Source organism: Trichechus manatus, unplaced genomic scaffold (assembly GCF_000243295.1).
Source record: "Trichechus manatus latirostris isolate Lorelei unplaced genomic scaffold, TriManLat1.0 scaffold00257, whole genome shotgun sequence".
Lineage (NCBI taxonomy): Eukaryota > Metazoa > Chordata > Mammalia > Sirenia > Trichechidae > Trichechus > Trichechus manatus.
In genome coordinates, this window is record NW_004444193.1 from 157,135 (window position 1) to 171,560 (window position 14,426).

Consider the following 14,426-nt stretch of genomic DNA (forward strand, 5'->3'; position numbering starts at 1 on the left):
GTAGATACATGAGACTAAATGGGCAGCTCCTGTCCAGAGGTTAGATGAGAAGGCAGAGAGGCTCAGGAGCTGGTTGAATGGACACGGGAAATCAGGGTTGGAAAGCAGGAATGTGCTGTCACAGTATAGGGAGAGCAATTAGGGTCACATAACAATTTATGTATAAATTTTTGTACGAGAGACTAACTTGAATTGTAAACTTTCACTTAAAGTACAATAAAATAAAATTTAAAAAGAAGAAGTGGAGGCTGAGGGATTTCCACAGAGAAAGCCAATGTAGACTAAGTATGTGTTACGAAAATCAGCTTCCAGGCAGACCTGCAGAGGGTTCTGAACCAGGGCTTCGAACCGTTCATTCCATTTCAAACTCCTGCTGCGAATTTGCATTTCCACTCCAGATATACCCAATCATCATGTGGGGATCTTTTTAAAGTGTGGATACTGATTCAGTATATATGGGATGGAAAAAACCTGGGGATCTTGTTAAAATGTAGATTCTGATTCAGTGTATCTGGTGGTGGAAATACAAATTTTCAGCAGGGGTCTGAACCAGAATGAACCCGTTTGAAGCCTGTTTTGAACAAAGGCACTGTCTACATTTCTGCAATCCTTCCTACCTCCTACACTTTCTGACAAGTGAAAACATTTGCATCCTCCAGATTCCCAATGTCAAACTATCATACAATCCGGAAATTTACAATATATTATTTTGTCATTCCCATTTGCAAAGATAAATCAAGTGTCATTTTATCCCAAATAACCCCAATTTTACAAAAGTTGATGAAAATCATGTGATACAAATCTCCACATTCTTATATAAGTACAGATGTGTTTGCCTGAAAATGCTATTCTTTTGTCAGGAGCACGTCGAAAAAGTTCCAATGACCAAAATGAATGATGTCGACCCTGGATTCTCAACACAACCATCACATGTTTCCAACTCTCTCATCAAAGAAACTTTTGGCATGATTTTCTTCTCACTCCATAAAATGATTCAAAATCATAAAACTTAACTTAGAAGCTACTACATATTGTATTAATAATTCAGGAAGGATCTTTTTAAGTGATCTGTAATTATAGCAGCAAGCCTGAATTTCCTTCAGAAATTTCTTTTTGAAAGAACAACCTTTGATTCCACATCACACAATCTTAAAACTGTTAAGTTTGGTCCATCAAAAGCCATTACATAATATGAACTACGTGTGAAACATATGCCCTAAAACAGCAATCTTCGAGGTGAGGTTTTATCCTTGACTTCCTGGGCTTGAAGATACAGCTCTCTCTAAAACAGTATTGAGAACATCCATCTATGTATATCAGAACATCTTCACCAAAAGATGAGATCTCCACCCAGCTAGCAGACTGAATAGGAAAGTCGTATTATTGGATATAAAGAGTCAAAGCCATCAGTTAAATATCATGCTCATTTAAAAGTCAACAGGCACTAACATTTGGGAATAAAGGGGGAGTGAAGTTTCCTCTACTGATACTTCAAAGACTTTGCAACATCTGGAATCTAGTTCTATACAGGGTATTCCACTAAGAAGTAAGAATAAAAGGATTTTAATAGGACAAACAAGATTCAGGTTTCTTACAATATGTTCTCCCTGGGGGGGAAACAAATAACACAATGCATCTGACTAACCTTTCTGCACTTCAGCTGCATTAATTAACATTTAGTCATGGATTCCATCCTGAGCCAGATGAACTTAGTGCTACAGCTGTTTTCATTGAGGGGAAAAAATCATGTCTTAGATTCCCAGCATTTCTAAACCTGGGAAAATGTTTTATTGACTGCCTTTGCGCCAGCATAACTGATATGCATTACATATTACTCACTCAAGTAAATTTACACCCACCCTAGATTTTGATTAAATCAATATCAATATCACATAAACTAGGTCAGCCAGAGCCAATGTTATAAAAACCACATTCCTAACTACCTCTTTCTAACATCAACGGATAAGTAAAGGCTGAAGAATTGATCAATGAAGTAGACCATGGCCGTGGAGAAATTGTTACTAGGTGTGTCAAAGATTTAAGTGGAGATCAGATACATGGAGGGGGATGAGTACTGATGAGCAAGAAGTTAAAAAAGAACAGATGTTGAAGAAATTTAACTGCAGGATGTGATGACTTGGCAGAAACACTCTCAAGTCTACAAGCCAAACATGTGGAAGTGGTTGGCTGGAAGCAAAGTTGAGGCTGAGAACTGTAATACTTGGTCAGTTGCTGAAGGAGTTTTGGTTTGTTTTCTTTTGTTTTTATAGCAAAGTCTCCTTTGAGACACAAAGTTTTATGAGGTGATATGACAGTGAATCAGCTGGACAAAGCAATCTGCCTGTAACACCTTGTCAAATTGCATTTAACAGAAGCACTGCAGCATCAAATTTGTCTCCAATATTCCCTTACAAGCACTGTGTCATGCGACATCAAATTTGTCTCCAATATTCCCTTACAAGCACTGTGTCATGACTCCTGGTCAACTCTGGATTCTTGTGGACAAATGAAAACCAATAGTCATGTGCTCATAAGTGTGCATGTGTACAAACCTTGGCATCATTATCTGTAAATACTAACAACCTTTGATACTTGTTACTCAAATTAATATTACTAAATTAATATTCTCAGCCACTGCTGAAGAAGAAGAAAGCCTTCTGACCAGTCTTCTCCTTTACTAATATGAAATAGCAATAATTTAATCAAATCAGTAAAATATCTTACCTGGAACTACTTCAAAAAAGAATTTCCCTGGGCTGTCTTCATTGCAGGGATGTTCCAGGACTTTATTTCCAGGCAGAAAAATGGTACCCTGTGAATACAAAGGCCCAAAACATCAACATCATCAGATAGCAAACACCACAACTCATCATCATCATCGACCCTCCAAGGTGAGTCTATAACCTGGTATACAATAATATGCATTGGATTCCTTCATATTTCCAATTAACCAAATACCATGTGCTGGCATCATATTCATTTAACATTCAACAAATATTTGTTGAACTTCCAATATGTGTAAGATACTGTGCTAGCTGCTGGATTTATTTTAAGCACCAATTTCTTAAATGCCTTCTCTGTGTCATAAATTTTACTAAGCATTCTACCAATATCATTTTATTTAATTCTTAGATCAAAGTAATGAGCTAGGTATTAATTTCTCTGTTTTAGAGCTGTGAAAACCAAGGCAGAGACATTAAATAACTTACCCAAAGTTACCAGAAGTCTTCTCTTGATTATCCCTTTTCTGTTCTATTGGCTAGATTTCTTTCTCTTTAGTGGAACATTATCACCAGTACTAAGGTCTATTTATGGAGTCCCTGCGTGGTGCAAATGGTTCACATGCTTGGAGTCCACCCAGAGGTGCCTTGGAATAAAGGCCTGGTAATCCACTGCTCCAAAGGAGACTGAAAACTCTATGGAGCACAGTTCTACTCTGAGCCACATGTGGTTGACATGAGTCAGAATCAACTAGATGGCAACATTTGTTGTTATTGTTTGTTTTGTTTTTATGTTTTGTTTTGTTTTTTTGTGGAGATCTATTTAGAAGTCTATTCTATTAAAAAAATTTACCTTGACCCCACCCCTCCTGCTCCAGCTATCATTCTGTTTTCCTCCTTGCCCAGCAAAGAGTTGTTTACACGGAATCTATTTCCTCATATATACTCACTGCAGTCTGGTTTGTGCACCCATGGTTTCACTTAAATGACTCTCACAAGCTGCATACTTGACAGTTTTCAGTCCTCAACTAACCTGACTCTCCAGTAGCATTCAACACCATTGACCGCTCTTTGTTCAAGCACCATCTTTCCTTGGCTTCTTAGTTTCCCTCAGGTTTTTCCCTAACCTCTGTCAGCTAAGGCTTTTTTGCCAGCTTGTCCTTCTCTAACTGGTCTTTAAATATTAGTGTTTCAAAACTTTACCCAAGGATTCCTTCTCATCTGAACTTTCTTTCTCTGAGCTATCTCATCCTATGACTGCTATAACCAACTATAAGTCAATGAATATCAGGTATATATTTCTAACCCAGAACTTCCCTCTGAGCTTCAGACCTTTATATTTCAATAGCTTATTTGACATTTATACTTGGCATCTGAAAGGAGTCTTAAACTCAATGTGCCCAAATTAAAATGCAACTGAATCTGGTCCTCTTTATGTATTCCCTAGCTCAATGAATGGCACGATCTTCCAATCAGTTGCAAAACCAAGAAATATCCAAGTTGTTCTTGACAACCTTCATTCTCTATTACCACAGCCAATACACCACCTCATTAACAATCTTCAAATCTTCACTTCTCTTTTTCTCTACTACTTCCACTTCCTAGTTCAAATAACTATTATGTCTTGTCTGGACTGTTTCAAATACCCTTCACTGATTTCCGCACGATATTCTACCACCTATCAATCCCATTTTTTTCATATTATAGCCAGAGTGATTTCCACAAACAGAAATTTATCTTGTAATGTCCCTATTTAAAGATCTTCAGTGACCTTTATTTGTCCTGGGATAAAACTCTGGGTGGTCTCCAAGCTCAGTTTTTCACTCTAACACTCACTGTCTATGATCCATCCGACTGTCCTTTTATAAATGGCACTATGCTCCCATTTACCTTAGGACTACACGCTTTCTCTGGTTAATTTCTACTCAATTTTCAAATCAACTACATCTAAAATAAACTTGCATAACTTCTATTTTTCCAGGACAGACTTGCTACACTTTGTAATTACTTCATTTGTAAGATTATTTGAGTACTGTCCATCTCCCTCATTAAATTATAAGGGAGCAAGGATAATATGTGTTTTGATCCCCAATTTACCATGAATGCCTAACATTTTGTCTGGCATAGAGTAAACGTATCAACGAGTGCATGAGTACTGTAAATGTAGCAAAGCCTATATACAAAGCCAAGAATGTTGGATTCAAAAACCTATGCTCTTATCCACTCTACTACATTTTCCATTTTTCCCAGCTTGAAGCAATACTTAGCTCAAGTAGTATTTTATTCAACTTTCATCCTACCTGGTTTGACACAAGAAATTATAGCCATCAACTCTATCCCTACTGCTGAGCTTAGAGTGATAAAACTTGGCTCTCCCCAACTAAAACCCAAGGAATTATAGGTTAGAAGTGTCTCTCTCCCTCTATGCCTTACAAGGTGAGATGTTTGAGATACTGTTTTTGCTTTCCTCCTCCAGGAAGTAAATTTTCCTCCTTCTCATCATATCTAGTGTTTTCTAGATGTTGGATCCAGTTTTGCTTACTGGCATCCTTTTGATAACATTTCAACATTACTAAATACTTTGGAAATATCTATCATAATTAAGAACTTCCTTTTATACATAGGCTTAATCTACTTGGTTTCTATACAAGGTGATAAAATCAGTTGATTCAATTAAGAGTTTATTTTACTTACTGCAATGATTGAGTGGCTTAACTCATTTTGTAATTTGTCTTAGTTGCAGAACATCACATCCTGCCTTCCAGATGGATATAAGGTTCATTTTATGTATCCATGTGTGTATGTATGTGGGTGTGTGTATGTATGCATGTCTGTATATATGGCTCCTATTTATTTCTATGCCTTCAGATTCTATTTGGGATCTGAAACTGCACATGTTCATATAAGTTAAATTTAAGCCACTCTCCTAAATAAACAAACACCTCCATGAAATCCCTAACTGTCTCCCTTGGTAATTACGGTAACAAAAAGACTCAGGGTAATATTATCCTTTGTGGTCTTTTTTACACGTCAAATAGCTTTCTGCTAAAACTTTTATTTTCATTTTCAAATCTGACATTATAAAGGGCTTACATTTAGACAATTTTCCCCCAAAAAATTGTGATATAAAACTAATAGTTTAAAATCAGTAGTAATATTTAGGCAGGCTATACTGTAATTGAAGCCCTGGTGGCACAGTAGTTAAGAGCTTGGCTGCTAACCAGAAGGTCAGCAGTTCGAATCCACCACACCAGCTCCTCCTTGGAAACCCTATAGGGCAGTTCTACTGTGTCCTCTAGGGTCGCTATGAGTTAGAATTGACTCAGTGGCAATGGTTTTTTGTTGTTGTTAATACTGTAATAAAGAAGGAGCCCTGGTGGTGCAGTGGTTAAGCATTAGATGCTAACAAAAAGGTGAGTGGTTCAAACCCACCAGCCCCTACACAGAAGAAAGATATGGCAGTCTGCTTCTGTAAAGATTACAGCTTTGGAAACCCTATGGGGCAGTTCTACTCTGTCCTTTCAGGTAGCTATGAGTAGGAATGACTCGAAGGCAACCGGTATATATACTATATTTGAGAAACATTTACTGTGGATAATTCACTAACTCATTCAGCAGGTAAAATAAAGTCATTTAATAACAACAGCTAACTTGATTACCTTGTGTAGAAGCCATGTAGTTAAAGCCCATAACAAAGGAACCATCTTAATTGTGATAGTTATTTTCAAAGTGGTTAGCAATGTTTATATTGTTAGAAAATGCTGGTAAACAAAAATGTAATTTTCTCACCATAGATCACCAATATTAACATCATATATCTTCCCATATATTAAATGCACTTATATATACTAGTGTATGAACATATACAGTAATTTTTAAAAAAATCAAAATGAACATTTATTTGCAATCTGCTTTAAAACTTAGACATATTCTTATGTCAGTGTAATAATTTACATAATTTTTAAAAGCTGACTAGTATTATGCTTGTTTGAGACATTCTTTATCATCTTCTATTGTCATAAGTTATTTATAGTTTTTGCAAGTATTATCATAACCAAAAAAAAAAAAAAACCATTGTTGTCAAGTCAATTCTGACTCACAGCAACTGTATAGAACAGATTAGAATGACCCCATAGAGTTTCCAAGGAGCGCCTGGTAGAATTGAACTGCCAACCTTTTGGTTAGCAGCCGCAGCTCTTAACCACTGCACCACCAGGGTTTCCAAGTATTATCATAGAGCACATTTTAATGAAAATCAATGAAGCTAGATCTCTGAGTTCCTCTTCGATTTATTCCTTTAGGACAAATAGCTAAGAGGGAAATTAGTGGTCAAAACTATGTACTGTGTTTGTTTGTGTGGCTTTGGTTAATTCTTCTGAAGTTGCTCTTAATTTGCCAACCAAACAAGCAAACAATGCATAAGTAAATATAACTCAAGTACACAATCAAATTCAAAAGTACTTTTCTGAAAGACTATTATATGTCAGATATTGTTTTAGAACTATCTCAGGTGATATGACGTACGTGAAAGAAATAAATAATAAACTCCAAGCTCTTCACTCTCAACATAAGAATAAACAGTATGCAGTTACAGAACAAGTAATTGCCAGAGTATGTAAAACTATATAATGATATATATAGTTATAAAAATCCTGACAACTGGACCAATAAACAACATCATGATAAACAGAGAAAATATTAAAATCATCAAGTATTTCATTTTACTTGAATCCACAATCAATGCCCATGGGAGCAGAAGTCAAGAAATAAATGACATATTGCATTGGACAAATCTGCTGCAAAAGACCTCTTTAAAGTGTTAAAAAGCACAGACGTCACTTTGAAGACTAAGGTGCACCTGACCCAAGCCTTGGGACTTGCAATCACCTCATACACACGCAAAAGCTTGACAATGAATAAGGAAGACCAAAGAATTGATGCCTTTGAATTATGGTGTTGGTGAAGAATACTGAATATACCATGGACTGCCAGAAGAATGAACAAATCTGTCATCTAAGAAGTACAGCCAGAATGCTCCTTGGAAGCAGGGATGGCAAGATTTCGTCTTACATACTTTGGGCACATTATCAAGAGGGATCAGTCCCTGGAGAAAGATATCATGCTTGGTAGAGGGTCAACAAAAAAGAGGAAGCGCCTCAATGAGATGGATTGACACAGTGGCTGCAACAATGGGCTCAAACATAGCAACCATGGTGAGGATGCAGCAGGACTGGGCAGAGTTTCATTCTGTTGTACATATGGTCATAAGTTGGAACTGACTCAACGGCACCTAACAACAACAACAAATATATACACATACACATATATTTATATATACACATGTACATATGTATGTAGGTATGTATAAAGTTTTTAGAAGAGAGAGTCACAAGCGTAGTCTGATTTTTGTTTATGTTAAGGGTGTACTGTGGAAAGTCTAACCCTATTGCACTTGGTATCCATAGCAGCTGAGAACTGGAGTAGGTTCTTGAGCAAAGTAGTTGCAGATTTAGAAATACCAGCCACCTGGCAGTTTGTCAAAAACCAGCTGCTGTCAAGTCAACTCCAGCTCATGGCGACCTCATGTGTGTCAAAATAGAACTGTGCTCCATAAAGTTTTCAGTGGCTGGCTGATTTTTTGGAAGTAGATTGCCAGGCCTTTCTTCCAAAGTACCTCTGGATGGACTCCAACCTCCAACTTTTGGTTAGCAGCAGATAACATAAACCATTTGCACCACCCCGTGACTTCAGCAGTTTGTTACCAGGAAGCAATTATTTTGACATAAGACAGAAAAGTCAAGACCTACACAAAGGGTCAGCAGTTGAAATGGCGGTAAATTTGCACTAGAGATGCATTATCAGAGCTAAAGTTTTAAGAAATATGTAAATAAACCAGTCATAGTTTAAATAAAAGCAACAAAGGAGAAAGAAAAGTAAAAAATGACTTTAATCTTTCTCTTTTGCATATTTAGAAGAAAGGAGATGTCTCTTGTTGGAAAGGGTCATTAGAAGATTCGAACTCTTTAAGAAGTTCATGCACTTGGTCCAAAATCATGTGATATTCTCTAATTCTCTCCTAGTAGCTATGCTAGATAGTCTCTATTTGCCCCCTTCAGACCTTCTCTCTACTCTTCACTCTGTTCTGTACCCCAGGCTATTAATCACTATGAATTTTGTCAACCAGCCTCTCTTGTCCTCTGGCTTCAGTTTGGGTTTGGCGAGTGAGAGGACCTGGCAGGAGATCAGAGGGCCATGAGAGAGAGAAGTCAAGTGATTTATCTACCTGGCTCCCTACCTAGGGAGCCATTTGTTACACAGCCCTACTTTATTGTTTACCTTAGGCCACATCTCCTACAAATTGCCTTTCTTGCAGCTACAGGCTTCCCCTGGAATTCCAGTAGAGCTAAGGGTTGTAATTATTTACTGTGTTTACCCCAGGGTGCTTTCCCTATCTGTTGGCTTCTGTTAATCCTTCTAACACTGAAAATGGTTTCTTTATTACCCTCCTTCAACTAGCCCTTTTGAGGTGGTCACCTGTTTCTTATTTGGACCCTGAATGATAAAATAAACAAAACAAAAAAACCAAACTCTTTGACATCGAGTTGATTCCGACTCATAGCGACCCTATAAGACAGAGTAGAACTGCCCCACAGAGTTTTCAAGGAGCGGCTGGTGGATTTGAACTGCCTATCTTTTGATTAGTAGCTGAGCTCTTAACCACTGCACCACCAGGGCTCGAAGTGATAAAATAGTCAAGTGCAAATGCTCTGGGTTTTCTAATAAAGGACATATTATCCCTTGATGTTTAATATGCTCCGTTGCAAATTTTAGACCATCAGTGAGAAGAGGCCCAAGTATAAGAAGGGGGTGTAACTTTTTCAGCATATATGGCAATCATTGCATAGTGATAATTAATCAGTATATTCAGAATGGAAATGTATTTGTTTTATCCCGATAGAGAATATCCCCTTCGTAAAGAATCTTTAATATTTCATAATGAGGTAACATGATAAGCTCAAAATCTTTTATACATTGGCAGCTAAAAGTTGGCAAAAGTAACACAATTCAGGACCACACAGTATTTTTTTAAACTAAATTGCTATTAAAAAGGAAACTCATCTGTAGTTATTATCAGATCATTGAGCCAAAACCACAAGATGCTGGGATATAGCCAGATGCTGCTGAAAATAGCCACTGCAATCTTATCCTCTAGACTTTGGAATGGAAACGTATATGTATGTGCACTAGCTTTGACAGTTTCATAAGCACAGTGATGAGATTTTTTCCCAATATGGACAATGATTATGAGAAGCAGAAAGAACTAGGCAAAGTCTCAGCTTGACAATACATGTGAATTTTTAACGAGATTGGATACAAGTTTGAAAACGAGATCGAGGTAACATAAATATTATTCAACAGTTTTTATTAGAGTAACATAAGTTAGATTTCATTTTTGCTTTTTTAGCAACTAAGTTCACTAATTCACTCAACGAGTATTTATTAAACAACACTTCAGCATGTGCCAGGTGCTGTTGTTGGTACAGAGAATACAATGGGGATCATTGCCCTTCACTCTTGAATCTTAGAATCTTTCAGGGGACACAAAAAATTGAGGAAAGAATTATAAATAAGGCCCAGTCATGAAAAGGAAATGGATGATACTATACGCTCATGAAAGATAGAAAATTGTATCCACCAGTGCTCTGGCCATATAACAATCTACCAATAACAGTGTAGTTTGTGGTTAAGAAAATTTATTCTGGAGTTAAACTGCCTAACTTCAAATTCCAACTTTACCATTTACTAGCCATGTGACCTCAGGAGGCATATTTATGCTCAGTATTCCTCAGTTTCTTCATCCTTTTAATGGGATAACAATAGAACCTACTTCACAATGCCACTGTGAGCTAATATACGTGAACTTCCTAGAAAAATACCTGGTGCATAGCATTTATTAGTTGGTTTTAACATTAGGAAAACATTTCTCATATCCCAGAAGCCTCAAAGATATTTTGGGCACGTTTTCTTCTAATCCCATAAGAAAGAGATTATTCTAGTAAATATTCAGTATGTATCTGCTAGTATTATTACCTAGTTAAGTAAACAGGAAGATGAACTAACTAGAATATTTGAAGTGAGTTTTTACTGACTATCCAGTTTGCAAGACTAAACTAACAGAAAGAAGTAGACTTCTAATTAGCAATCATAACAAAAAATATCAATAGCAAAGTGATGATGTTGGTAATGATGACTGCTAACATTCTTGAATATTACTTCACTAAACACTGTACATGCTATTAGTTCATGAATTCACCCAATGACTCCATAATGTAGACATTTCTCATTTTACAGAAGAGGAAAATGAAGTTCAGGAAGCACCCAGCAGAGTGCTTGGCCCAGTAGATTTCTAATACACATTTGTTTGAACAAAAAAATGAATGAGTGACCTCAAGTGTAGACATAACCTCGGCCATATAGATTTTGTCTTTAGTTATTAACCCAATTTGTGTTCCTATTTCTAATCAATAACTGCTATTTAAAGCAGTTTGAAGAACTTTTACAAATAGTTACCTAGCTTCTGAAATTAGTTACCCAGATTCCTGGTCCCCACACTCCAAATTTCTATTTTACTGGTGTTTCCAGAGACGGAAGAGAGAAGGGGAGACTTGCAAATTGGTAGTATTTAGAATTTACCCAAGTAATTTTGATGTAAGGAGCCCTGGTGGCACAATGGTTAAGTGCTCGGTAATCGAAAGGTCGACAGCTCAAGCCCACCAGCAGCTCCGTAGGAGAAAAGACCTGGCGACCTGCTCCCATAAAGATTACAGCCTAGGAAACCCTATGAGGCAGTTCTATTCTGTCCTATAGGGTCACTATGAGTCAGAATTGACGCAACGGCACGCAATAACAACAATTTTGATGTGCAAACTGTTTGAGGAACAAGGACCTAAGCATTATTATAAATTGCCTGATAGAAAAAATAACATTATATTAATAAAGCTGCACAATATAGAATGAACTATTTTTCTTCAGCTAATAAAATGCACAAAACAAGTAATACAAGTAATATTTTCAAACTATGATTTAAATTAACAATGACAAACGTAATTGCATAAGAATATTTTATAATTACTGAATAAGTAGAAACAAATTTTCTATACAGATTTCTCACCTTGCTGTTTTCTATTATAAGCTGCAGATCTAGAACTTGAGTAACTGTCATTCTGGGTTAATTTTAATTTAAAAATAGCATTTGCATAGTATTATTACGTATATTCAGATCCTAGGAGGCTAACAAAGCAGCATTAATTGTGATGGAGAAAAATATGCTTGTGCTTAGATGTAATTCATTTAAATGCTTTTAACCCTTTCTTTTCTGACATAGGGTCTCTTATTTCATGTGAACTCTCCCTCTGGACAAAACAAGAAGATGAATTCCTTCCCTGATGAAGTCCTTCTGCATGAACATTTTCCCTGGGAACATAGCCATCACCATTTTAGCTACAGTTGGGTCACCCCCAGGGGCCAAGTATCCAACAGGCAAGGTAAGCACGGTGCTTACATCTGTAGTGAACAATTTCACATTTTTTCATTGCATCGAAGATTCTGCTTCTAGGTATGGCTGGCATGTGTCTCTCTCCCAACCCCATAGCACCTTCCTATAGAATCAAAGCCTCTTTCCAAATTTACAATCCCCGACAGGCATGGATGACCCAGCAATTACTAATCTGTAGTGAACAGCTTCACGTTTTTCTCCACGTTGATGTGCTGAAAACATGTGAAGTTGCTCACCACAGATTAGTAATTAAGCACAAGTAAGCCTGTGCTTACCTTGCTTACATGTCAAGATGTTTTGATGAATTGAACAATGGAGAAAGACCTTGACTGAGTGGGTTAAAAACACAGACTGAATATGTGGGAGAAAGAAAATATTATGAATTCTAAAACCAAACTTCTATAATCACAGACTCTCATTTTGGAAGGCATCTTAGAAGTTACCTTTCTCTAATATGCCTTATCTAATATATAATAATATTAGATCCCTCTGTAATATCACTGGAAACCCTGGTGGCATAGTGGTTAAGTGCTATGGCTGCTAACCAAAAGGTCAGCAGTTCGAATCCACCAGGTGCTCTCTGGGGCAGTTCTACCCTGTCCTATAGGGTTGCTATGAGTTGGAATCGACGGCAATGGGTTTTTAACGGGTAATATCACTGGCACTCAGCACTTGCCTGAAATGTCTCACCACCTTTCTTAAGGTAGCCTATGCTATTTCTGAAAGATTGTAATTGGTAGAGGAAAAAATTTTTTAAAAAATTCCAAATGTTGACACAAAATCTATCTACCAACAATTTCCACTCCAAGTTCTTCCCTTAGGAGTGAAATTCCCGTTCCATTTCTGAATCATAACAGCTAACATCTACTGAGGCTTGAAACTCCAGGGCAGAACATCTGTGGCAAGGTTAAGCATCCTTATTTGGGGAGGACAGAGTTTAATTGCTAAGCCTTCTCAACTGATTACTAGGACCTTGTATTTAGTGCCCAACAGTAAATGTCATTTTATAACTTTTACTCTTTCTCAACTAGGAAAAGAAACGTCAGATGTTCAGGGAAAGTTGATAGCAGTAGGAGAGAAAGCTGAAAAAAAGGTTTTTGGAGGGTATTCCTGTCTTGTTATGGGACAGACATGTGAACAGCAATACACAGTAACAGCTACACAATATTTATTATAGGAAAACCTGGGGCCCTGAAGAGAAGGGTCCAATTAGCCAATATCAATGGGCTAACTGATAATTAAAATAGCCCTGTTTAACCTTTTATTTTAATTAACTAACACATCTGTACATTTAAATAAAGAAAGTGGAAAGAAACCTTGGAAGAAAATTTATAACAGCAAAATCTACAGTTCCAAAATAACCTGAGGTGCTGGATACAATGATTCTGCTAGTTTTTAGAAGTAAAATTACTTCATTATCATTTTAATCACTTTCCACATATTTGATTCTTAAAATTAGAAAGTTTAACTGGGAGAAAAAAAGTTATCAGCAAGAAGAAAGCAACTTAGGATTTAAGCATACCATGCTTTTGACACTCTGAACTTTTAATAAAAATCTCACCTTCTGCTTACGGTACTTCTATTTTTTTTATTTTTATTTTTTGGAGTTCCTCTACCTCCTTGACCTACAACCTATTATATTCCATACAATCCTTAAAATTTGGTTTTGAATTGTGATATTTACTTGGGTAAAGATAATATGCTTTTGCAAAACTATAAAAGTTTGACAACATATTCTGTTGGTAAGGGAAGCAGGCACTCCCATGCATTGTTGCTAGGAGGGGGAAATGGTACAATTTTGTACAGGGCACTCTGGCAATATTTCTCATAGCCACACACATAAGAAATGGCTTATTTACAAGGTTATTTGCAGCGGCATTATCTGTAATAGCATGATTGGAAACAACCCAAATGTCAAGGAGGAATTGCTTAAATAAACTATCATACGTCCACATATGGAATACAATGTAGCTATCAAAATAGAATGGGAAATCTCTCTGCAGGATGTATTAGAAAGGGAAGCAAGCATAGTTTAGAAATGATCATTTAGCATGCTACATTTTACTTAAGAAAGAGATAAAACTAAGAACCTGTATTTGTACTTCTTTTTATTTACATAAAAATCATGGGAAGAATACGCACATGCTTAT

General features: G+C 36.7%; 1 protein-coding gene across 6 annotated transcripts in view; it reads right to left on the reverse strand.

Moving 5' to 3' along the window:
* The window catches only part of LOC105756932 (rho GTPase-activating protein 24-like), a 382,387-nt gene that overhangs the window by 101,418 nt on the left and 266,543 nt on the right, over positions 1–14,426 (reverse strand). For all 6 annotated transcript variants that reach the window (XM_023724708.1, XM_023724703.1, XM_023724705.1 and 3 more), the window contains exon 3: positions 2,725–2,812. In XM_023724708.1, the coding sequence (XP_023580476.1) occupies positions 2,725–2,812 (88 nt within the window). The remainder of the gene's footprint in view (positions 1–2,724; positions 2,813–14,426) is intronic.